Below are 23870 nucleotides of genomic sequence, written 5' to 3'. Positions count from 1 at the left end.
GGGTAATTGTGCGCAGGCGCGGGTCGCCCAAGGGCGGAGCTGGAGGCGGAGCTGAGGATGCGGGCCAGGTGAGACCCCGCCCACACACACCTGTGCCGGGCAAATCCACCCAATGCACAGCAAAGGCTTTGGTCCGGCTCCTGCAGGTGACACCTGACGTCTTCCAATATTTCTGTTGTTACTTGGAGGTAGAAAACACATTTTTATAGGAAGAAGTGGGGACTGACTCTTAGAAGAATTAAATATTTCCCGACATAACTGAATTTAATAGGCTTTTATTTTCTTTATCTTCATTTATTTATTGAGAGGAAGAGGAGAGAGGGAGGGAGAGAGACACCTGCAGCCCTGCTTCACCATTCGCAAAGCTTTCCCTCTGCAGGTGGGACCAGGGGCTCGAACCCCGGTCCTTGTGCACTATAACATGTGTGCTCAACCAGCTGCACCACCACCCGGCCCCCAATCCAATAGGTTTTCAAACTTTTTTTTTCTTCATTGGGTTGTGATTTACCTGCAGGGGTGGGGGGAGCTCCCTGAGCAGGGGAGCGGTGCTGCAGGTGTCTCTGCCCTCCCCATGTGCTCCAGTAAGATTCTATTTATTATTGGATAGAGACAGAGAGAACTTGAGAGGGGAGAGGAGAGAGAGAGGGAGATAGACACCTGCAGCCCTGCTTTACCACTCGTGAAGCTTTCCCCCTGCAGCTGGGGACCGGGGGCTTGAACCTGGGTCCTTGTGCACTGTGATGTGAGCACTTAACCAGGTGAGCCACCGCCTAGCTGCTGCTCCAGTAAAATTTAATGACTATAAATACATCAATAGCACCACTCACCCATCTGGCTGTGACGGCCCTCAGGTGACGGGATCAACACTCACCCAGGCGACTGTACCCATGATGACGTCTTCATCGTCCTTGACCTCTTGTCTTCCAGCTGCTCGTTTCCTGAAGATTTTCACGCTGAGGGAGAAATTAGAGAACTCCTGTTACATGTCCTGGGCACAGGCGGGCAGGCAGGCTGTCCCCTTCCCCCCAAGAGCCAACAGAAGCCCCCAGATACTGGAACCAGGCTCAGAGCCTGTCTGACGTGCTGGTCCATCCTCCCTGGTGGACGAGGCTGCCCAAGCCCCGGCTTCCACCCCCAAATCCCCACTCCCATGCAAAGACTTCTACTTATTTTTTTAAACGACCACCAGAGTTATCAACAGGATCAGTGCCTTCACAAAGAATGCCACACTCCAGGCAAACTTTCTTTCTCTTTTTTCTCCCTTCCTCTCTCTTTCTCACTCATTTCCTCCTATCTTTCTATCTATCTTTGTTTATCCTTTTCTTTCTGCCTCCCATCCTCCTTCCCTCCCTTTTGTCTCTATCCCTCTGGGAGCATGGACCCAGGGTCACTGTGGGATGCAGAGGGTGGAAGGTCTGGCTTCTGGAATTGCTTCCCCGCTGAACATGGGCGTGGACAGGTGGACCCATACTCCCAGCCTGCCTCTCTCTTTCCCCAGTGGGGCAGGGCTCTGGGGAAGCGGGGCTCCAGGACACGTTGGTGGGGTCGTCTGCCCAGGGAAGGCAGGTTGGTGTCATGGTAGTATTTTTCAACTCCTGTGTATGAGTGAGATCATCCCATATTCACCCTTCTCTTTCTGGTTGATCTCACTTCACAGGAGTCCTTCAAGCTCCATCCAAGATGAGGTGAAGGTGAAGTCACCATTTTAAATAGCTGAGTAGTATTCCATTGTGCATATAGAGCACAGCGTACTCAGCCACTCCTCTGTTGTTGGACACCTGGGTTGCTTCCAGGTTTTGGCTGTTACACATTGTGCTGCTATGAACACAGGTGCACTTAAGGATCCCTAGCACCACATGCACTACGGTATTGCTCTGATTGGTCTTTTGTCTCATGTGAAACCCTTTCTAGTGTGTGATAAACAAAACATGGCTCTTTAAGAAACCATGAGGGAGTCGGGCAGCGGGCTAAGCACAGGTGTCACCAAGCACAAGGACCGGCGGAAGGATCCCATTTCAAGCCCCCAGCTCCTCACCTGCAGGGGTCACTTCACAAGCAGTGAAGCAGGTCTGCAGGTGTCTATCTTTCTCTCCCCCTGTCTGTCTTCCCCTTCTCTTTCCATTTCTCTCTGTCCTATCCAACAACGACAACAATAAAACAAGGGCAACAAAAGGGAATAAATAAATAAATATTTAACAACAGAATCTTAAAAATAAAAAGAACATGGGAATACACAAATCTTTTTGGATGGGTATGTTGGGTTCCTTAGGATATATCCCCAGGAGAGGAATTGCAGGGTCATAGGGTAGGTCCATTTCTAGCCTTCTGAGAGTTCTCCAGACTGCTCTCCACAGAGGTTGGACCCATTGACATTCCCACCAGCAGTGCAGGAGGGTTCCTTTGTCCCCAGAACCTCTCCAGCATTTGCTGCTGCTACCTTTTCTAATGGATGACATTCTCACAGGGGTGAGATGGGATCTCATTGCTGTCTTTATTTATTTGTTAGCCAGAGCCTTGCTCAGCTCTGGATACTGCTGGTGCTGGGAGTTGAAACAGGGAACCTTTGGAGCCTCAGACAGTAAAAAGCTTTTTGCAGAACCATGCTGCTATCTCCCCAGGCAACACATCTTTCAAAGAGGCGTTATTTATGTATTTATGAAAAAGAGGTGAAGAAACAACCAGAACATCCCTTGGGTCACCTCAGGTTCCATAGCAAACAGCCTCTCTGTCTCAGAGGAAGTTCAGAGCTTACGCTGGTACAAGAGCACAGTCTGATCTGGGATCTTCCTTCCTTCCTGTTTTATTAAGGAACATGCATTTCGGACTACACCACACCCAGAGAACATTCCTCAGGGGGGGAATAAATACGTAAGTCTCACCTAGGTTTTATTATTATTAATTCTTTAATTGATCAACACAAGGTAGATGGAGAGAGAACAGAGCGTCACTGAGCACACAGAGGGTGGGGACCAAACTGGGGACCTCGAGGATCCAAGGTCAGCGTCCTCTGCACTGTACCACCTCCCAGGTGGGCCTCATTCTTAAAGATGAAACCATATTTTTTTCACATATTTTAAAGGGTTTCTTTTTTTCTTTTTTTTTTTTTGCCACCACACCCACCAGCAAAGGCCCTGCTCCCACCTCGTTTGTTTGTTTGTTTGTTTGTTACTGTACTTAGTTACATTTTTGCCATCAAGAGCCCCAAATATATTAGTACAATGTCTCTTTTTTTTTTTTTAGCGGGGGAGTCAGGAAGGCAGGGTCTAGTGCACGTCTGCTGCCACTGGTCTCAGACCAACTTTTTCCTGCAGAGAGACAAAGAGAAGACCCCAGCACCAGAGCTTCCCCAGGTGCCATGACACCTTGTGGTGCCAGGGTTTGAACTTGTGCCCTACGTGTGGTGAGGTGTACTCCCTGCCTGCTGAGCTATGTCTCTGGCCCCAGGAGTGCTGTGTTTGAAGTTATAAGCCCTGTGATCCCAGTAGACATTGTAAGATAAGGGATAGGAAAGGTGAGTAAGTAAGCAAACACTCCATCCTTATAGGTGATGCTGGAGTCCCCAAGGGGAGACAGGCCCAAGGGTCGCTTTCAGTGAGCAGCCCAGAGCAGAAATCAGGGCCCCGATGGGGGTGCGGAGGGCAGTGAAGGTCTTGGCGAGGAAGCCCCTCCACATGGAGAGCTCTCGACAGCTCTGGGAGGATGAGCCCTTCAGGTGGAGAACCACAGCTTATGTGCTGTGGTGTGTGTATTTATTCGCCATTAGAGATGTCACTGCAGGCATGCTTGCATAACCAAGCTGTCATTCCTGCAGCCTTTTCTCCTTCTTCTATTTCTTCTTCTTCTTCTTCTGTTTAATATATTTTTATATTTATTTATTTTCCCTTTTATTGCCCTTGGTTTTTGTTGTTGTAGTTATTACTGCTGTTGTTGATGTTGTCATTGTTGTTGGATAGGACAGAGAGAAATGGAGAGAGGGGAAGACAGGGAGAGAAAGACAGACACTTGCAGACCTGCTTCACCGCCTGTGAAGCAACTCCCCTGCAGGTGGGGAGCCGGGGGCTCAAACCGGGATCCTTGCGCTTGGCGCCAAGCAGGTCCTTGCGCTTGGTGCCAAGTGCACTTAACTCGCGACGCTACTGCCCGACTCCCTCCTTTTTTCTTTTCTTTTTTTTTATTTACAACAAGGAAAAGTTTACAAAACCATAGGATAAGAGGGGTACAACTCCACACAATTCCCACCACCAGATATCCTATCCCATCCCCTCCCCTGATAGCTTTCCTATTCTTTAACCCAAGGTCATTGTGGGATGCAGAAGGTGAAAGGTCTGGCTTCTCTAATTGCTTCCCCGCTGAACATGGGCATTGACAGGTCCATCCATACTTTCAACCTGCCTCTCTCTCCTTTTTTCTTTTGAGGGAGAGGGAAAGAAAGAGAGACATTTGCAGCACTGCTCCACCCCTCATGAAATGTATCACCTGCAGGGGCGATACCCCCACCCTACCCCCTTTTTTTGTCTTGATAGGACAGAGAGAAATTGAGAGGGAGGAAAGGGAGAGAAAGAGAGACACCTGCAGACCCGCTTCACCACACATGAGACGTTCTCCCCTGCAGGTGGGGAGTGAGGGCTTGAACCCAGGCCCTTCCACATGGCAATGTGTGTGCTCAGCATACGGAGCTTGTCACCCCCTGGACGGGGCACGCTGCGTGACCAGGCTCAGGGCCCAGGCAGCATGAAGCCCCCACTTTACCGAGGACGGGGAGCCTTATCCGGGTCAGCTTGACTGTCTCGGGGAGCTGCCCCCACCCCCACCTGAGTCTGACGTGATCAGAGGCTGGGAGACGAGCTGGGTGGCACCGCACACGTGACGCACAGTGACCTGGGTTCAAGCCCTCGCTCCCCAACTGCAGGGGGGATTGTCTCATGAGTGGTGAAGCAGGTCTGCAGGTGTCTCTCTCCCTTCTGCTCTCAATTTCTTTTTAAAGAAAAAAAAATCAAACACTTTTTATTATCTTGATTTATTGGATAGAGACAGCCAGAAATCAAGAGGGAAAAGGGAGATAGACATTTGCAGCACTGCTTCACCACTTGCAAAGCTTTCTCCCTGCAGGTAGGGGCTGGGGGCTAGAACCTGGGTCCTTGCATAGTGTAACGTGTGTTCAACCAGGCGCGCCACCACCCGGCCCTGCAATTTTCTCTCTGTTCTATCGAATAAAAGAGAAAAAAAAAAAAGGAGAAATGACGTCTGGTAGGGGTGGATTCGTAGTGCAGCATAGGCACTGAGCCCCAGCAATAACCCTGGTGGCAAAAAAAAAAAAAAAAAAAAAGGAAAAGAAAAAGAAAAAGGAAAAAAAAAAACCCAGAACCCGGGAGAGAGGTGCCTGCAGGAAGCAGGTTCAGTCTGGAAGCTGGAGTGACCTCAGTGGCGGCAGGTCTCTCACTCCGGCCTCCCCTCGAAGGGAGCAGGAGGGGTGGAGCGGACCAGGACCAGGACCAGGACAGGACTGGGCTGGATGGGCCAGCAGACCAGGAGCCATGCCCATGTGCTTCCTTCCCCAGAAAGGACCGGCAGAGGGGGCTCCTGTTACTCTTCCTGGGGGTGCAGCTGCTGCTGCTGGGCGCCTTCCTCTACCACAACCACCGTCACCACCGAGGCTTTGACTCCTTCTGGGGCTTCCTCGGGCGAGGCCAGCAGGCTACGGTGGCAGTAGGAGACGAGGTGCCCTTCTGGGCCCAGGACTCCTTCTTGGGCATGCCGGCTGGCGACGTGTACTCCAACCTCAGCCAGATCCGGCCCCTGGACCTCAGCGAGGAGGACCTGCCCAGCTGCCCTGTCATCTCCCCCTACATCAGTAAGCGGCACCCGCTCTCCCCCGGGCTCTTGACCACAGCTGGGTTGGGGGACACCCCTCGAGGAATGGGAGGAGCCTGAGCATCACTCTAGTGTGCACAGTGCCAGGGATCCAACTCGGGACCTCCTGCCTGCCGGTCCAGTGCTCTCTGACCACCGCACCACCTCCAGGGAGGCAAGGACGGCACTTGGGCTCCTTAGCAGGGCTGCCTTGTCACGGGGCTTCATGTGGCTCTGCTTGGTGGATGCCAGTATTTATTTTTTCTTTTCTGTCACCAAGCTTACTGCTGGGGCTCAGTGCACTACAAATTTACCACTCCCAGAGGCCACTTTTCTTCCTATTTTAAAAAAAAATCTTTATTTATTCCCTTTTGTTGCCCTTGTTTTTTTATTGATGTTGTTGTTGTTGGATAGGACAGAGAGAAATGGAGAGAGGAGGGGAAGACAGAGAGGGGGAGAGAAAGATAGACACCTGCAGACCTGCTTCATTGCCTGTGAAGCGACTCCCCTGCAGGTGGGGAGCCAGGGGCCTGAACCAGGATCCTGACTCTGATCCTTGCGCTTCGTGCCACATGCACTTAACCTGCTGTGCTACCGCTCGACTCCCTCTTTATATGTATATTTAAAATATTTATTTATTCCCTTTTGTTGCCCTTGTTATTTTATTGTTGTAGTTATTATTGTTGTTATTGATGTCGTTGTTGTTGGATAGGACAGAGAGAAATGGACAGAGGGGAAGACAGGGGGAGAGAAAGATAGACGCCTGAAGACCTGCTTCACTGCCTGTGAAGCGACTCCCCTGCAGGTGGATTTTCTTTCTTTTTTTTTTTTTAAATAATTTATTTCTTTATTGGGGAACTAATGCTTTACATTCAACAGTAAATACAATAATTTGTACATGCATAACATTCCCCAGATTCCCATTTAACAATACAACCCCCACTATGTCATTCATCATTTTTCATGGACCTGTATCTCCCCACCCACCCACCCACCCCAGAGTCTTTTACTTTGGTGTAATACTCCAATTCCATTTCAGGTTCTACTTGTGTTTTCTTTTCTAATCTTGTTTTTCAACTTCGGCCTGAGAGTGAGATCATCCCATATTCATCCTTCAGTTTCTGACTTATTTCACTCAACATGATTTTTTCAAGGTCCATCCAAGATGGGCTGAAAATGGTGAAGTCACCATTTTTTACAGCTGAGTAGTATTCCATTGTGTATATAGACCACAACTTGCTCAGCCACTCATCTGTTGTTGGACACCTGGGTTGCTTCCAGGTTTTGGCTATTACAAATTGTGCTGCCAAGAACATATGTGTACACAAATCTTCTTGGATGGATGTGTTGGGTTCCTTAGGATCTATCCCCAGGAGAGAAATTGCAGGATCATAGGGTAGGTCCATTTCTAGCCTTCTGAGAGTTCTCCAGACTGTTCTCCACAGAGGTTGGACCAATTGACATTCCCACCAGCAGTGCAGGAGGGTTCCTTTGACCCCACAGCCTCTCCAGCATTTGCTGCTGTTACCTTTTCTGATGTATGACATTCTCACAGGAGTGAAGTGGTATCTCATTGTTGTCTTGATTTGCATTTCTCTGACAATCAGAGACTTGGAGCATTTTTTCATGTGTTTCTCGGCCTTTTGGATCTCTTCTGTGCTGAATATTCTGTCCAAGTCCTCCCCCCATTTTTGGATGGGGTTATTTGTTGTCTTGTTGTTGAGTCTGGCAAGCTCTTTATATATGTTGGTTATTAAACTCTTGTCTGATGTATGGCATGTAAAGATCTTCTCCCATTCTGTGAGGGGTCTCTTGGTTTGGGTAGTGGTTTCTTTTGCTGTGAAGAATGGATTTTCTTTCTATTTTATTTGACAGGACAGAGAGAAACTGAGAGGGGAGGGTAGACAGAGGGAAAGAGGAAGATACCTGCAGACCTGCTTCACTGCTTGTGAAGCTTCCCCCTGCAGGTGGGGAGCTGGGGTTTGAACCCAGGCCCTTGCTCAACTGGTGATATTTGCGCTTAGCCAGGTGGGCCACTGCTCAGACCCCCAGATTTTTATATATTTATTTACTGAATGGAAACACAGAAATGAAGAGGAAGGGTGGAGCGAGGGAGAGACGCACCTCCAGGCTCACCTCCAGGCTTGCTTCACTGTTTGTGAAGCTTTTCCCCTGCAGGTGGAGACCAAAGGATTGAACCTGGATCCTTGAGGACTGTAACGTGCACTCAATCAGCTGCACCATCACTTGTCCCCCTGCCCCCTCCCTTATTTTTGTACCAGAGACATACCCAACTCTGTTTAATGGTGGACCTAGACCTGGGGATTGAACCTGGGATCTCAGCGCTTCAGGCATGAAGATCTTTTAAATTTTTTAAAATAATTCTTAATATTTATTTTCCCTCTTGTTACCCTTGTTTTTTATTGTTGTTGTGGTTATTATTGTTGTTATTGATGTCATTGTTGTTGGGTAGGACAGAGAGAAATGGAGAGAGGAGGGGAAGACAGAGGGGGAAAGACAGACACCTGCAGACCTGCTTCACCGCCTGTGAAGCGACTCCCCTGCAGGTGGGGAGCTGGGGGCCCGAACCGGGATCCTTACGCTTTGTGCCACACATACTTAACTTGCTGCGCTACTGCCTGGCTCCCTAGTTTTTTTTTTATATATTTTTAAATTTTTATTTATTACATAGAGACAGAGAGAAATTGAGAAGGGAGCAGGAGACAGAGAGGGACAAAGACACCTGCAGCCCTGCTTCACAGCTTGTGAAGCTTCCCCCCCCCTGCAGGTGGGAATCAGGGGCTTGAACCTGCGTCCTTATTCACTGTAATGTGCGGGCCACTGCCTGGCCTCCTGAAAGTCTTTTTCTGCACAGCCACGGTGCCATCTCCCCAGCCCCGACGCCAGCCATGGTCTAGCTGCTGGCAGCCACACAGACCGGATTTCCCATGTGCTCAGGTGCTGGGGGGACATGGTTTTGTGTGTGTGTGTGTGCGCGCGTGTGCGTGCGTGTGTCGGGGGGTTAGAACTGGAGCCCAGCACAGCTGTGCTGTGGTTTCCAGGGGCCGGTCTCCAACCACCCCTCCTTCTCCCCTCTCTCAGACGGCCCCCTGAAGGTGCTGAGCCCAGAGAACCTGACGCTGGAGCAGGTGGCTGAAAAGAACCCACTGGTGGAGCCAGGGGGGCACTACCGGCCCCCCGACTGCTGGACGCGGCACCACACGGCGGTGGTGGTGCCCTACTCGGGGCAGGCCCAGCAGCTGCAGCAGCTGCTCTTCCACCTGCACCCCTTCCTGCAGCGCCAGCAGCTGCACTATGCCATCTACGTGGTCAGCCAGGTGAGGGGGCAGAACAGGTGGCGCCCAGCACGTTACCGGGGTCCCTGGAAGATGAGGGGCATCGGCGGACGAGGTGGGCGACGCGTCGACTGCGTCAGGAGCAGGAGAGAGGTGCCTCCACTTTCTCTTGTGCAGAGCTTTATTATTTCTACGTTTTCCACCCGGATACAACATGCGTCGACTCGTTATTTTTGCAGGATTCTTTGCACACCTGTTCACCATAAAATTCATCTCTTTATTTTAGCAGTCAGCCTATTTTTCTTGAGCAAGCTTCTTGGAATAGCATGAGTTTTCTGTGAAGCATCTGTTGTTTCTAAAAGGTCAGTTTCGATGAAGCGAATCATCTTGTTTAGCTTGTCTTTTGTTTCCTGGCAAACATACACCTTGCTGGTTTCTATATAGATGGTAAATTATTTAATTTATTTTTAAAAAATAGTTATTTATTCCCTTTTGTTGCCCTTGTTGTTTTATTGTTGTAGTTATTGTTGTTGTTATTGATGTCATTGTTATTGGACAGGACAGAGAGAAGTGGAGAGAGGAGGGGAAGACAGAGAGGAGGAGAGAAAGACAGACACCTGCAGACCTGTTTCACCACCTGTGAAGTGACTCCCTTGTAGGTGGGGAGCCGGGGGCTGGAACCAGGATCCTTACGCCGGTCCTTGTGCTTTGCGCCACGTGCGCTTAACCTGCTGCACTACCAGCCGGCTTCCAGGTGGTAACTTATTGACGTCAACCTGCTTGCCTTTAATGTAAACCACATGGCCAAGGTATTCATCATAGATGCCTGTAAACGGAAGAGGGGGGTCGGTAGGTGGAGGTAATTGGTATGGGTCCTTACACTTTGGGGAGACAGCCTACCACCTATTCTATAAGCGGCCCAAGGCGGCCCTTGTGCCGTGGGAAGAACCCAAGGTCCTTGTTCTCTTGTATCTATCTAGCCAGGTTGGTTGTGTAGTAGGACAGCCTGGGGGACAAACAGCTCTTCCTCTGGGAGCTTTCTGCTGTGTCCAGCAGCTTCTGCTTCTAGGCCATCTTCGGTCCTATTACACTCAGTGCTGTGATTGTTATTTTCATGTACTTCCCCTGTAAGGTTCTAATGATTAAAGTAGCCAGTAAGTCCCCAAATTATCAATGGGATTCTAAGCAAAAGGATGAGTGGCTTCGGTGTTGTCCAGGGGTCTACGCTGACTTTGGCAGACAGCAGACTCGACTTCGCCACCGCCAGCCCCCCCCCCCCGCCCCCACCCCTCAGGTGACCTCTTGAAGGCGCTGAGGAGGCAGAAGTGAGGCTGTGTGACCGCCTGCCTGGACAGGGGTTGTCGGGGTCTCTGGCAGGGTGATCTCCAGGGGAAAGGTAAGGGACCGGTTCTTTCCAGAGTAAAGACACCGGGGAGACTGCAGCGTGCTCAGAACTCGTTTATTAGCAGGTGGACATGAGTTAAATAGAAAACCAAACAAAGGGAATTATTATTGAAATATGTCAGAAATTACAGGTTTCTTAAAGGTTGGCTTGCCCCTACGGTAGGGGGCTTGTATGACAAGAATTGATGCAGATACATAAAGGTCAAGATAATTAGTCTCCTGATGCAGGCATTTAATTACCCAAAGGTGTTTGAGGGGAGGAGAGGGGTTGAACCAGTTAAGGCAAGATAGAGAGAAGATAAGCAAGGTTTGATGCAAACTGAGGACATCAAAGGGCGCTGCTAGGAGTGTGTGATAAGGTGTGTCCTCCTCTGTGATCAGAAGGTGAGGTGAACTCTGAGTAAATGAACCTTAAGGCAGGGGCCATGTGGCCTGCATTAATGAAGAGAGGCAGTGAGGTTTCGTGGGCCTGAGAGTCAAGAAGGAGAGAACTAAGTCTGAGTTTCTCCCCTTCGCTCACCTTAGTTGAGAGAGACTGACAAGAGGGTATCTTCTCAGACCTCCATCCAAGGATGGGGGTGGTTCTCCCTAAGCTCTATCAGGCTTACACATAGTCCCAACAGGGGGTCAGGAACCCAGAGAGAAGTGTCTCCCCATGTCCCCCGTGGTGGCAACGGGGGGCTTCAGACATGGAGGCTGGCGCCTGAAGAGGCGAGAAGATGGGCCCGGCAGGCGGTGTGTGTGTGAGGACGTCTGTACCCCTCCACCAGGGCGGCACCGAGCCCTTCTGTCCCCCCCCCCCCCCCCCCCCCCCCCCCCCCGCGCAGGTGAACAACACAGCCTTCAACCGGGGCAAGCTGCGAAATGTGGGGTTCTGGGAGGCCATGCAGGAGGAGGACTGGGACTGTGTCTTCTTCCACGACGTGAACCTGCTGCCGGAGGACGACCGCAACCTCTACGTCTGTGACATCTTCCCCACCCACGTGTCCGTGGCCATTGACAAGTTCAACTACAAGTGGGTGGAGGAAAGGGCCGGGGGCTGGGGACCAGCCCTTCCCTTCACCTCGCCTCTTCCACAACACACACAGCCAGCCATACAGTCCATACCCTGATCTGTGCTGCAGAGAGGCCATTGGCACCTGGGGAGAGAGAGAGGGAGAGGGGGAAGGGGAGAGGAAGAGAGGGAGGGGGTAGGGATAGGGAGAGAGAGAGAGGAAGAGAGGGAGAGAGAGAGAGGAAGAGGGAGAGGGAGAGGAAAAGAGGGGGAAGGGGGAGAGGGAGAGAGAGAGGAAGAGAGGGGGGAGAGGGAGAGGGGGAAGGGGAGAGGGAGAGAGAGGAAGAGAGGGAGGGAGAGGGAGAGAGAGGGAAAGGGAGGGAGAGAGAGGGAGAGAGGAAGAGGGGAGAGGAGGGGAGGGGAGAGGAAGAGGGAGAAGGAGAGAGAGAGGGAGAGAGAGGGAGAGGGGAGAGAGGGAGAGAGAGGGAGAGGGGAGAGAGGGAGAGAGAGGGAGAGAGAGGGAGAGAGAGGGAGAGAGAGGGAGAGGGGAGAGAGGGAGAGAGAGGGAGAGGGGAGAGAGGGAGAGGGGAGAGAGGGAGAGAGAGGGAGAGAGAGGGAGAGAGAGGGAGAGGGGAGAGAGGGAGAGGGGAGAGAGGGAGAGAGAGGGAGAGAGAGGGAGAGGGGAGAGAGGGAGAGAGAGGGAGAGGGGAGAGAGGGAGAGGGGAGAGAGGGAGAGAGAGGGAGAGAGAGGGAGAGGGGAGAGAGGGAGAGAGAGGGAGAGAGAGGGAGAGAGAGGAGAAAGGGAAGAGAGGGAGAGAGAGGGAGAGAGAGGGAGAGAGGGAGAGAGAGGAGAAAGGGAAGAGAGGGAGAGAGAGGGAGAGAGAGGGAGAGAGAGGAGAAAGGGAGAGAGCAGGCCGGGGAAACCGCTCGTGTAATGCACTGCTCGGCCATGAGTGTGAGCCAGGTTCGGGGTCAGCCCCGCCTGCATTCAAAGCTTCTGTGCTGTGGTACCTCTCACCCTCCCTCTTTCTGCTTTTTAATTTTTTTCTTAATTATCTTTAATTATTGGATAGAGACAGCCAGAAATCAAAAGGGAAAAGGGAGACAGAGAGAGACAGAGAGACACTGCAGCCCTGCATCACCACTCGGAAAGCTTCCCCCCTGCAGGTGGAGGCCAGGGGCTTGAACCCCGGGTCTTTGCGCACTGTAACAGATGCGCTCGGCCAGGTGCGCCACCACCTGGCCCCCTCTCTCTGCTTTTTATGCCTGTGTCTATATTTAAAACATAAAGATGGCTGGGAAGGCAGCGTAACAATCCTGCAAAAGACTTTCATGCCTTTTCCCCCTCTTATTTAATAGGACAAAGGAATTGAATGGGGAGGAAGAGGCAGAGAGGGAGATAGAGAGGCACCTGCAGACCTGCTCCACCACTCGTAAGGCCTCCCGACTTGGGTCCTTGCATGTGGTTATATGTGCGCTTAACCGAGTGTGCCATGCCTGTTCCTGAAAAGACTTCTTTTCATAATCATTCTGCCATCTCCTCATGCCCAATAAATAAGTCTTTTTTAAAAAAAGTTATTTTAATGAGAAAGTGATATATATATATATATATATATAGAGAGAGAGAGAGAGAGAGAGAGGGAGAGGGAGAGGGAGAGGGAGAGGGGTACAGAGAGAGCGCAGAGCCCTGCTCAGCTCCGGCTGATGATGGGCTGAGGACTGAACCTGGGAGCTCAGAGCCTCAGGCAGGAAACTCTTGTGGAACCATGATGCTATTTCCCCAGCCCCCAATAATGTCCTTAAAGTCGTAGTTATGAGGGTGGGTAGGCAGTGGGGGTAGATAGCATAATGGTTCTGCAAAGAGACTCTCATGCCCAAGGCTCCAGAGTCCCAGGTTCAATCCCCAGCACCACCGTAAGCCAGGGCAGAGCAGGGCTCTGGTCAGAATAAAGTCGTAGTCAGAGTCGCTGTTAACAGAAGGCAGGGGGACCGGTGCCACAGAGGGCAAGTGGGGCGGGAGGCTCGTGGGAGCTGAGAGGTGACTGCGGGGGTGCTGGGGAGGGGTCCTCAGAGCCGAGGCCTGGAGACCCGGGGTCAGGACTTGCCACCGCTCTCTCTGCCTCCTCAGGCTGCCCTACCGGGGCTACCTTGGAGGGGTCTTTGCCCTGCGGCCCATTCACTACCTGAGGATCAACGGCTTCCCCAACACCTACTGGAGCTGGGCCCGCGAGGACGAGGACATCGCGGCCAGGTTGGGGGGGCTGCTCACCGCTTCCTCCGGGGTGTGGGGCTGAGGGAAGCTGCCCTCGGGTTTCTTTTTCCTTTTTTTTTTGCCTCCAGGGTGATTGCTGGGGGCTCGCGGTGCCTGCACTACGAATCCACTGCTCCTGGAGACCATTTTTTCTCCTTTTGTTGCCCTTGTTGTCTATCGTTATTATTGTTGTTAATATTATTGCTGTCGTCGTTGTTGGATAGGACAGAGAGAAATGGAGAGAGGAGGGGAAGACAGAGAGGGGGAGAGAAAGACAGACACCTGTAGACCTGCTTCACCGCCTGTGAAGCGACTCCCCTGCAGGTGGGGAGCCGGGGGCTCGAACCGGGATCCTTACACCCGTCCTTGTGCTCTGCGCCACGTGCGCTTCACCCGCTGCGCTCCCGCCTGGCCCCCTGCCCTGGATTTCTGAGGGGGACCTGGCTGCAGTGAAACGAGGGGCCTGGGCTGTGGCTCTGGGGGGGCACCCTGATGGAGGAGACTGGCATCTGGCCCCCCCTGGCCCCCCAAGGCTGAAACTGAACGGGATGCTCCTCTCTCGGCCTCACCTGCTCTTCGGCCGCTACCACATGCTGGAGGGGGAGGACCCCAGCCGGGAGCGGAGTCAGAGGTGAGGGGGCGGCGGGCGCCCGGCGGGCAGGGTCCCTAGGCCCGGCCTCACTCACCCGGCTGCCCCTCTGCCCCTCTGCCCAGCCCTGGCCCAGTGGCCCCCGGCCACCGGCTGTGGCGCCACAACGGCATGAACTCGGTGGGCTACAGGCTGCTCTCCAAAGACCTGCAGCCCCTCTACACCAACCTCTCCGTGGACATCAACTTCTTCACCCCCGAAGGCCCAGAGCCACGCTGAGGGGACCCGACAGCCAGGGCCACAGGGCAGCCCTCCCACCACCTGGTCGCCTGAGATGGCTTTGTGTCCACCACCCCTCCCCCCTTTTCCTTTTTGTTCATTTTCTAAATTAAATTCGAGTTTGCTTTGCTTGCTTCTCCTTGCCGCCATCCCTGATTCCCTGTCCTTTCATTTAATTTATTTGTTATTGGATAAAGACACAGATAAATTGAGAGAGGAGGGGAAGGTAGGGAGAGAGAGAGAGAGAGACCTGCAGCCCTGTTTCACCACTGTGAAGCTTCCCCCTGCAGGTGGGGACCAGGGACTTGAACCCAGGGCCTTGCGCACTGTAATATGTGCACTGCCTCAAGGATCCTTCATTTCTTTTTTTTTTAAGTATTCTTCTTTTAAAAATATTTATTCCCTTTTGTTGCCCTTGTTATTTTATTGGTGTAGTTATTATTGTTGTTATTGATGTCGTTCGTTGTTGGACAGGACAGAGAGAAATGGAGAGAGGAGGGGAAGACAGAGAGGGGGAGAGAAAGATAGACACCTGCAGACCTGCTTCACCACCTGTGAAGCGACAGAGAGGGGAAAGGAAAGACAAACACCTGCAGACCTGCCTCACCGCTTGTGAAGCGACTCTCCTGCAGGTGGGGAGCCGGGGGCTGGAACTGGGATCCTTACTCCGGTGACCCCTTCATTTCTATCTCTTCATCCACCCACCCACACACACAGGACCCCACTGAGCTCACCAAGCACCAGTCCTCTCTGTATAGTCCTGACTGCTTCTCAAACGTGGGCTCAGGGACACGCTCACCCGCCTAGTGAAAACCAGATGGTTCAAATGACTTACCCTGCTGCTGAGGGGCAGTCAGTCCCCACAAACTGGACGGGGAGCCAGGCAGGGACCAGCCAAGAAAGCACACGGGTGCAGTGGAGGGTGCAGGGTCTTCAGCGGCGCCAGGCAAGGAGCGAGCCTTTCCCTTCATATTCACACCAGGGGTTACTCTTGTTTCTCTCTGTGTGCTCAACAGACCTTCCTTCAACAGCATCTCCAGGGGGCCAGGGGGTGGTGGTGCGCCCAGTTAAGCGCACATAGTATTAAGCACAAGGATTAACACAAGCCACCACTCCCCACTTGCAGGGGGGAAGCTTAATGAGCAGTGAAGCAGGTCTGCAGGTGTCTGTCTTTCTCTCTCCTGCTGTCTCTCCTTCCCCTCTCAATTTTGCTCTGTCCTATCCAGTGAAAATAGGAGGAGGGGTGGGGAATGGCCGTCAGGAGCAGTGGATTCATAGTAGTGTGGGCACCAAGCCCCAGCAATAACCCTGGAGGCAAAAAACAAACAAACAAAATCAGCACGTCCAGAGATCTCAGATAACAAAAAATGACAAGTGACAAAGAATGCCTGTTGCTGTCTATAGACTCCTCTCAGGAGAAGGATCCAGATGACCAACCACTAGGTGTCACAATCTACTGCCTCCTGGATCTACTCTCAGGTTCTAGAAGACTCTTCCGGGGGCTCCTGCTCACCTCCCAGGAGCCACTCTGCTCCTGTGGGCCCAGGGCCTGGGATCTCTGGGCCAAGTTCATGTCTACAAGCTCATCCCCTCTAGGCTTCAGCTCAAGACCTTTCTTGCAGACAGCTTTCCTCTGCCCAGGAGCGTGGAGCTGAATGGACCTCTAGAATGTTCCACCATCAGAGCTACTGGAGAGGGGCAAGCTGGGCCATGAAAGACCCTGCAGCTCTGATGGGACCTGGTCCAGGATTTCTACAGAGACACCAGAAGTCCTCCAGAGACAATGACCTCATGGTCATTCATCCAATATTCACTCCACATATGTGTGTGTGTGTGTGTGTGTGTGTGTGTGTGTGTGTGTGTGTAATCCTTAAGTGACAGTCACTGTGCTAGACACTGATAGCAGAGGCTGGATTTGAGGGTCAGCTTCGAACCCCAGTGCTGCAGGCAAGTACAGTGGCACCTAGGGAAACTCCAGTGCTATAGAGCCTCTGTCTCTGTCTCTGTTTTTCCCAAGCACTGCTCAGCTCTGGCTTAGGGTGATGCTGGGGGCTGGATCCAGGGTCTTTAGTGCCTGAGGCACCGAAGTTGTTTTTTTTTTTTTTTTGTATGACCATTATCTTATTTCCTCATGTTCTGTCTCTCTGCTTCTGCAATCAGAATGAAAAATACACAGAGAGAAGTAAAATAAATAAAATCAATGCAGCTTTCTCATTCCTAAACATCAAAATAACTCAGGAGTTGGAATACACTCTCTTCTGGCATTTTTATTCATCTCTTAAAACTGAGGGAGGTGGTACAATGGATACAGAGTTGGACTCTGAAGTTTGAGGTCCTGTGTTCGATACACAGCATCACATGTGCCAGAGTGATGGTCTGGTTTATTGGCTCACTAATAAAGTTTTAAAAAAATAATAATAATTGGAGCAAAACCTCTTGGTTCTTGAAAGCCAGTTCTAACTGGTGTCCTAAGACACCCTTATGGGATCAGGATTAAGACCCAAGCACAAACACTCCTACCATTGCAGCCAATCCCTGGAATGTGCTGAGTGACCCAGGAGAAGGGTCACCCCTCCTCCCCACCCAGAACCATCTAGAACGTGGCTGGTGGAGCGCACATGTTGCAATGCACAAGGACCCGGGTTCGAGCCCCAGGTCCTCACCTGCAGGGGGAAAGCTTTGCAAGTGATGAAGTAGGGCTGCAGGTGTCTCTCTCTCCCTTTCTAACTCTCCCTCCCCTCTCGATTTCTAGCTGTCTCTATCCAACAAATAAAGATAATAAGATAATTTTTTTTTAAAAAAAGGAATGCCTTTGTATGTAACAAGACAAAAACAATCTGATGTTACAGGAACTCTTGGACACACATGTAATGCCCATATAGAGAATATTCAAGAATAGAGTGAAAACGAAAGGGTCTGGCATCCAACATAAATCCCCGGGAACCCCACCACTCATCCCGCGGACGTGCCCTCCCTCCCTCCTCCAGACTCACAAAACTGCCACCGCTAACAGCGTTTACCAGCCATACACAGGTTAAGACGAGTGGACAAAGGACAACAGGGAAAAGGCCTTTCTAAACTACTTCCGGTTCGCGTCCCTTGCTAACAGCCTTTCGTAGACCCACGAGGAAGACGCACATGCGCACTAGGCTCACTGAGGCTTTGCCAATAGTAATCATGGCGCGTCGCGCGCTCTCTCCAGCCGAGGCTCGTTCTCTTTCAGCAACCCTGCCAGCAAGTGACATGGCCGCGCCCACAAGATGATCCTGCAGGCGACCATTTATAAGGAACTTCCATTCCGTACGACCAGAGAAGACATTAGCAAGCTCAGAGTACTATTGGTGAGGGTACATGATGGCAGAGGATCTATCCAATACTTATGTGCATGTATTTCTCGGAGAAACTGATACTTCACATCCCATGAAATAGCTTTTCCTGCGTCTCTTGGTTGTGGCACAGTGGATAAGGCATTGGACGCTCAAGCCTGAAGTCACAAATCCACTCCCTGACTTCACATGTGCCAGAGCGATGCTCTGGTTCTTTTTCCATCCATCCATCAATCTAAAAAACAAACAAAATGTATGCTGTTTTGTCACACAGACTGGTGTGTGTGTGTGTGTGTGTGTGTGTATTCTTCCCTGTATATAGCAAAATTCATTGTCAGTGCTTTTGAAGTGTTCACCTGTTCTGAAAATTCAACTCTGTAATGCAGATTCTCTCTCTGTAACTGGATATATCCAACTATCCAACTCATGAAGTCATTATGACATAATTTAAAAAGAGATTTTTAGGGCTCTCATTTAAAGGAAGGGAAGGAGGGGGCCATGTGGTAGAGCACACATGCTGCCATGCAAGAGGACCCAGGTTCAAACTCCTAGTCCCCACCTGCTGGGAGGAGACATCACCAGCAGTGGAGCAGTGCTGCAGGTATCTTTCCTCTTTCTCTCTGCCCCCCTCTCTCTATCCATCTCTATCTTTGTAACTCACTATGGAAAGAAAGAAATGAAGGAAGGAAGGAAGGAAGGAAGGAAGGAAAGGAAAGGAAGAAAAAGACTGTTAGGAAAGGTGGAGTCATCTAGCCCAGGTGGAAAAACAAAAAAACAAAAACAAAATGTGGGACCAAGCAAGCTAACTCATTATAAATGTGGTGTTCTAGGTTTGGTCCATAGAACTGCATATGCCTGAGTGTTGCTGAGGTCTCTCTCATGAAATAAACAAATCCTTTATGAAATATATTATTCTCTATATATAGTAAGGAACACAGCAGGAAGCATATTACTTTCAAGATAAATAAGGGGTGGTGTCAAAATCTTTAAATTCACAAAGAAAAAAGAGAAGTCAGATAACAATCGGCTTGCAAAGATGTGAGGAAAAGGTAACTTCTTTCTCTGATGACTATTGTCAGAGACTGTTGAGACGTTCTGGGAGCTGGTAACACCATTTCATGAACTGACTGATTTTGCTTTGTGCTCAGTAGCTGAGGTGCACACTTAGTTATCTCTGTCTTCCTTGCATAGTGCACACTTTAAGGCAAAACACATTCTAAACTGATATCTAACAGAAATAGCCAGGGGAAAAAAAAAAAACTTTTTATGATGACATTTATATAAAGAACAAAAATAGTAAACTTGAATTCAAAATTTCAGGGTGCATGTTTTCTTGATTTAAAAATTGTGTTCTCTTTACGGAAAAGGATAGCAATGAAAGAGCCAAGAAAACCATCTAGTGGTTGTGAACCAGTCTTTCATGACTGAGGCCCCAGAAATTCCAAGTTCAATCCTTGGCACCACCATAAGGCAGAGCTGAGCAGTACTCAACTACTATTGTACACAAGTATTGTCTCTACCTCTTACTTCTCTCATTAAAATAAATGTTGTTTATAATAATAACAAGTTTTTTAAAGAATAGGCCAGAGACTATTATCTTAAGAAGTTGATGAGGAAAACTAATATTTCTCTCTGTAAACTCCTCAATCTGATGCTCTTCCAAATGGAGTATTTTGGTGGCCTTAAAAAAAATTCTTTCAATTGTTCACAAAGAATGATTGAAGTCGATAAACAAACAAACAAACAAACACATGTGAATGGAGCCAGGTGGTGGTGCACCTGGTTCAGTGCACACATTACAGTGTGTAAGGACCCAGGTTCAAGCCCCCGGTCCCCACCTGCAGGGGCAAAGCTTCACAAGTGATGCAGGTGTCCTTTTATCTCTTCCTCGCTATGTCCCCCTCTCCTTTCAATTTCTCTGCCTCTATCCAATAATAAATAATAATAATAAAACATGTGGGAAAGGTTGTAGTCACATTGATGCATAGTCAAGTTTTGCCTTTTGATCAGCAAAATTGAAAAAAGATAATTCCACATGGCCCTCTCATGTGTGGTTGGGAGGCTGTCAATGAATAAGGGATTTCTAAAAATATTATGTGGGCTTCAGATGGAATTAAAGGGATACTTTCTCTGTCCCTTGTATTGTCCCAGTTAATCATGGTTTTGCTCTGGCAGTTGCGGTGCACAGGAGAGTCCCAAGTTCTATCCTCAGCACCTTCAGTAACCAGAGCGAGCGGTGCTCCAGTCAAATAAGCAAATGACTTTTGCTTTCAGGTACAAAGGCGCAGACTTCCAGGAACTTACTTTCTCTCAGGAAGCACGAAGTCTAGAGGTGCTACCATCTTGGATCTAGAGATTTGGGAGAATGTACTGGATCTTCCCTAGGGGAGAAGGAAGGGGTTGTGGGGGACTCCAGTCCCCTCAATTTCCTCTCTCCTAAGAGGACCTGCTTCCTCTGATTCTGGCACACTCTTAGCCTGAGGCCCAGCCCTGGTTCCCGTTCAGTCACACCCTTCTGCATAAAGTTGTAATTCCCCGAGTTGGGGTCGGGGTGGGAACCCAGTCACAGCACCCAGGACAGAGCTGCCCTGTGGCCCAACCTCCCAAGGGCGAGGGAGTGTGTGCTGGAGCGAGATCGCCCCCTGTGGGCAGACTCTGATTCTGATCAGGGATAATAAATGAAAAGCAGGGCCTCTGGCTAGGCCTGGGGCTATTCTCTCTCTCTCTCTCTCTCTCTCTCTCGCTTTCTCTCTCCTCTCCCTGCTCCTTCTCCTTCCCCTTTTCTCTCACTCCCCCTCTCTTCTCCCACCCACCACCCCCCAAAATAAAAAAGTGAGAAATTTGGACTGGGAGCTGTGAACATATGTCTATGTGAGGCCCCAGCACAGCCAAAATATGCTAAGTAAACATTGAATTTTTTTGTTTTATTTTTTAATACTTATTTATTTGTTCCCCTTGTTTTTTTATTGTTGTAGTTATTATTGATGTTGTTGTTGTTGTTGTTGGATAGGACAAAGAGAAATGGAGAGGGGAAGGGAAGACAGAGCAGGGGAGAGAAAGATAGACACCTGCAGACCTGCTTCATGGCCTGTGAAATGACTCCACTGCAGGGAGTCGGGGGCTCGAACAGGGATCCTTATGCTGTTCCTTGTGTTTTGTGCCACCTGCACTAAACCTGCTGCGCTACCGCCCGACTCCCAACATTGAATTTTTAAAATGAATTTATTTATTGAGAGAGAATTTGAGCATCACTCTGGCCAACTCAGGACTTATGCTTGCAATTGGATGCTCTACCCACCTCCCAACCTTCTATAAGATTTATTTTTTACTTTTTTAGCAAGAAACAGAGAAGTGGAGAAGGGAGAGAATGAAAGAGACCACAACACTGAAGATTCTTTTATGTTTTCTCTATTTTTATTTGAGAGAGAGAGAGAGAGAGAGAGAGAGAAGGGTCACAGCACTGAAGCTTCCTTCAGGACAGTGGTGGTGGTGGTGGGTGGGGGGCTTCCACCTGGGCCTTGCACATTATGCTCTATGCCCACAGGCCTTTCCAGCACCCAGAATAGCACCCCGGTTGTGCAGTGTCCCCCAGGGACCAGGGCTACAGGCGCCCTCCCTGTGGGTAGAGCCTCTTGTAAGTCCTACCACCACCCACCACAGAACACACCTGTGACCTCGGGGGCAGGTCTTTGTGACCTTTGTGTGAGGAGGGAACATTCCATCTTGGCTACAGAGGATTCTGATAGTGGGCAGGGGGAGATGGGGACCAGAGCAATATCGAGAATCCTGGCGTGGGGGGGGGGCATGTTGGTTCTCTCCCTCCCTCCCATCCGTGAGACCAGAGAGGTGCTGCTGGTGAGGGAACCTGGGACTGAGGTTCCAAGCAAGTCATGAGCTCTAGCCACTGGGCTATCTCCCCAATCCAAAGGTCTTATTCCTACTCCCTCAGCCACTGGTGTCCTTGTCTATATGTTCCTGGGAGACAGACTGTAGTTTTTCTTTTCCCCTCATCTTCCTTCCTTTCTTCCTTCAACCTGGAGGCAAAAAAAAAAAAAAAAAAAAAAGCCATCCCAAAGTGGCGCAGCCTCAGTAATGAGAAAGAAGAAATAATGGAAGAGAAGAAACAAAGAAGGGAGAAAGGAAGAAAAATCATTCTATATTTTTATTATTTATTTATTTATTTATGAGAAAGATAGGGGAGAGAGAGAGAGAGAGAGAGAAAGAACCAGACATCACTCTGGTACATGTGCTGCTGGGGATTGAACCCAAGACCTCATGCTTGAGAATCCAGTGCTTTAACTTTTTTTTCCCTCTTATTTATTTATTGCCTCCAGGGTTACTGCTGGGGCTCAGTGCCTGCACCATGAATCCACTGCTCCTGGAGACCATTTTTCCCCCTTTTGTTGTAGCCTTGTGGTTATTATTATTGTTGATGTCGCTCATTGTTGGATAGGACAGAGAGAAATGGAGAGAGGAGGGGAAGACGGGGGGGGGGGGGAGAGAAAGACAGACACCTGCAGACCTGCTTCACTGCCTGTGAAGTGACCGCCCCCCGCAGGTGGGGAGGCGTGGCTCGAACCGGGATCCTTATATTGGTCCTTGTGCTTTGCGCCTCGTGCACTTAACCCGCTGTGCCACCGCCTGACTTCCCCATTTTTAAAAAACCCTCCAGGGTTATTGCTGGGACTTGGTGCTAGCCCTATGAATCCGTTGCTCCTGGTAGCCATTTTTTCCCCCCATTTTATTGGATAGGACAGACAGAAATTGGGAGAGGAGGGGAGATAGAGAGGGGGAGAGAGGAGAGAGATACCTGCAGCCCTGCTTCACTACTCATGAAGTGACTCCCCTGTAGATGGCGAGCTGGGGCGTCAAACCCAGGTCCTTGCATGGTCCTTGCACTTAGTACTGTGTGCGCTTAACCAGGTGCACCACTGCCCCCACATGCTTTATCCACTGTGCCATTTCCTGGACCTCCTTTCTGTCTTTCTTTGTTCCATTTCTCTCTCTCTCTCTCTCTTATTCCACCCTTGCTTCTTTCCTTTCTTTATTCTCCCTGTTTTCTTTTTTTCTCTTTTTCTTCTTTCTTTCTCATTGCTGAGACTGCACCACTCTGGGATGACTTTTTTTTTTTTGGCCACCAGGGTTAACCCCTGGTGCTGGGTGCCAGCATTACAAATCTATCGTTCCCAGTGGCTATTTTTTCCTGTTTTTTTTTTTTAAATTAGATAGGACAGGGAGTAATTGAGAGAGGAGGGGGATACAGATAAAGAGAGAAACAGAGACACCTACAGTCCTGCTTCACCACTCGTGAAGCGTTCCCCCTGCAGGTGGGGAGCGGGGGCTTGAACCCAAGTCCTTGTGTTTGGTAATACCTGTGCTTAACCTGGTGTGCCATGGCTTGGCCTGGACGACATTTTTTTTTTTTTTTTTTTTTTAGATGGAAGGACAGAGACAGAGGTAGAGAAACAAACAGGAAAGAGACCGCAGCACCAAACCTTCCTCCAGAGTGGTGGTGGTTGGACTTGCACTGAGGTCACTCCTCTGGCAAAGCAAGCACACCCTCCAGGTGCACCATTCTGCAGGCTCAGGAATTACTTTTTTCCCTTTAGAAAGTGAAGATTTCTGTGGGCCCAGGCTGAGCTCCAGCACCACCTGGGAGTCCTCAGGCACTAGGGGAACTTGGTGCTTTGGGATCAGTTCTTCTTGGCTGTCTGTCCTTCTCGCTGAAAAAGTAAACCTGGACCAGTGAAGCCCCAGTGAAGACACAAGGGAGAAGGAAAAAAGAGGGAGAGAGATCTTCTTCTTCTAGCATTTGCCCTTCTTCCGTAGCCAGTTAATGGCTTTGAAAGTGACTGGGATCCATGTGGATTCAGTCGGCTAG

The 23870-nt window shown here is 50.2% G+C and overlaps 2 protein-coding genes across 4 annotated transcripts in view; one reads left to right on the top strand and one right to left on the bottom strand.

The window, feature by feature from the left end:
• The window catches only part of SPACA6 (sperm acrosome associated 6), a 231142-nt gene that overhangs the window by 155250 nt on the left and 52022 nt on the right, over positions 1–23870 (bottom strand). The gene's annotated exons all lie outside the window — the stretch shown is intronic.
• Positions 10–14812, top strand: LOC103126096 (beta-1,4-galactosyltransferase 3-like). Of its 3 annotated transcripts, none has more exons than XM_060175415.1 (7): positions 10–68; positions 5559–5851; positions 8953–9188; positions 11378–11565; positions 13673–13795; positions 14328–14426; positions 14510–14812. In XM_060175415.1, the coding sequence occupies exons 1-7, from the start codon at positions 58–60 to the stop codon at positions 14661–14663; spliced, it is 1104 nt and encodes a 367-aa protein (XP_060031398.1). In that variant the 5' UTR covers positions 10–57; the 3' UTR covers positions 14664–14812. The 3 variants fall into 3 exon arrangements, with proteins under 3 accessions (XP_060031398.1, XP_060031405.1, XP_016049725.1); XM_016194239.2 differs by having other exon boundaries at positions 12–146; XM_060175422.1 differs by having other exon boundaries at positions 13885–14652.

Source organism: Erinaceus europaeus, chromosome 2 (assembly GCF_950295315.1).
Source record: "Erinaceus europaeus chromosome 2, mEriEur2.1, whole genome shotgun sequence".
In the NCBI taxonomy this organism is placed as follows: Eukaryota; Metazoa; Chordata; class Mammalia; order Eulipotyphla; family Erinaceidae; genus Erinaceus; species Erinaceus europaeus.
The sequence above is the reverse complement of the archived record's forward strand: the minus strand, read 5'-3'. Positions and strand labels throughout refer to the sequence as shown.

Coding starts and splice junctions, on each gene's coding strand:
- LOC103126096 (XM_060175415.1), top strand. Junction 5,852..8,952: donor TGTCATCTCCCCCTACATCA/GTAAGCGGCACC, acceptor CCCCTCTCTCAG/ACGGCCCCCTGAAGGTGCTG. Junction 13,796..14,327: donor GACGAGGACATCGCGGCCAG/GTTGGGGGGGCT, acceptor TGGCCCCCCAAG/GCTGAAACTGAACGGGATGC.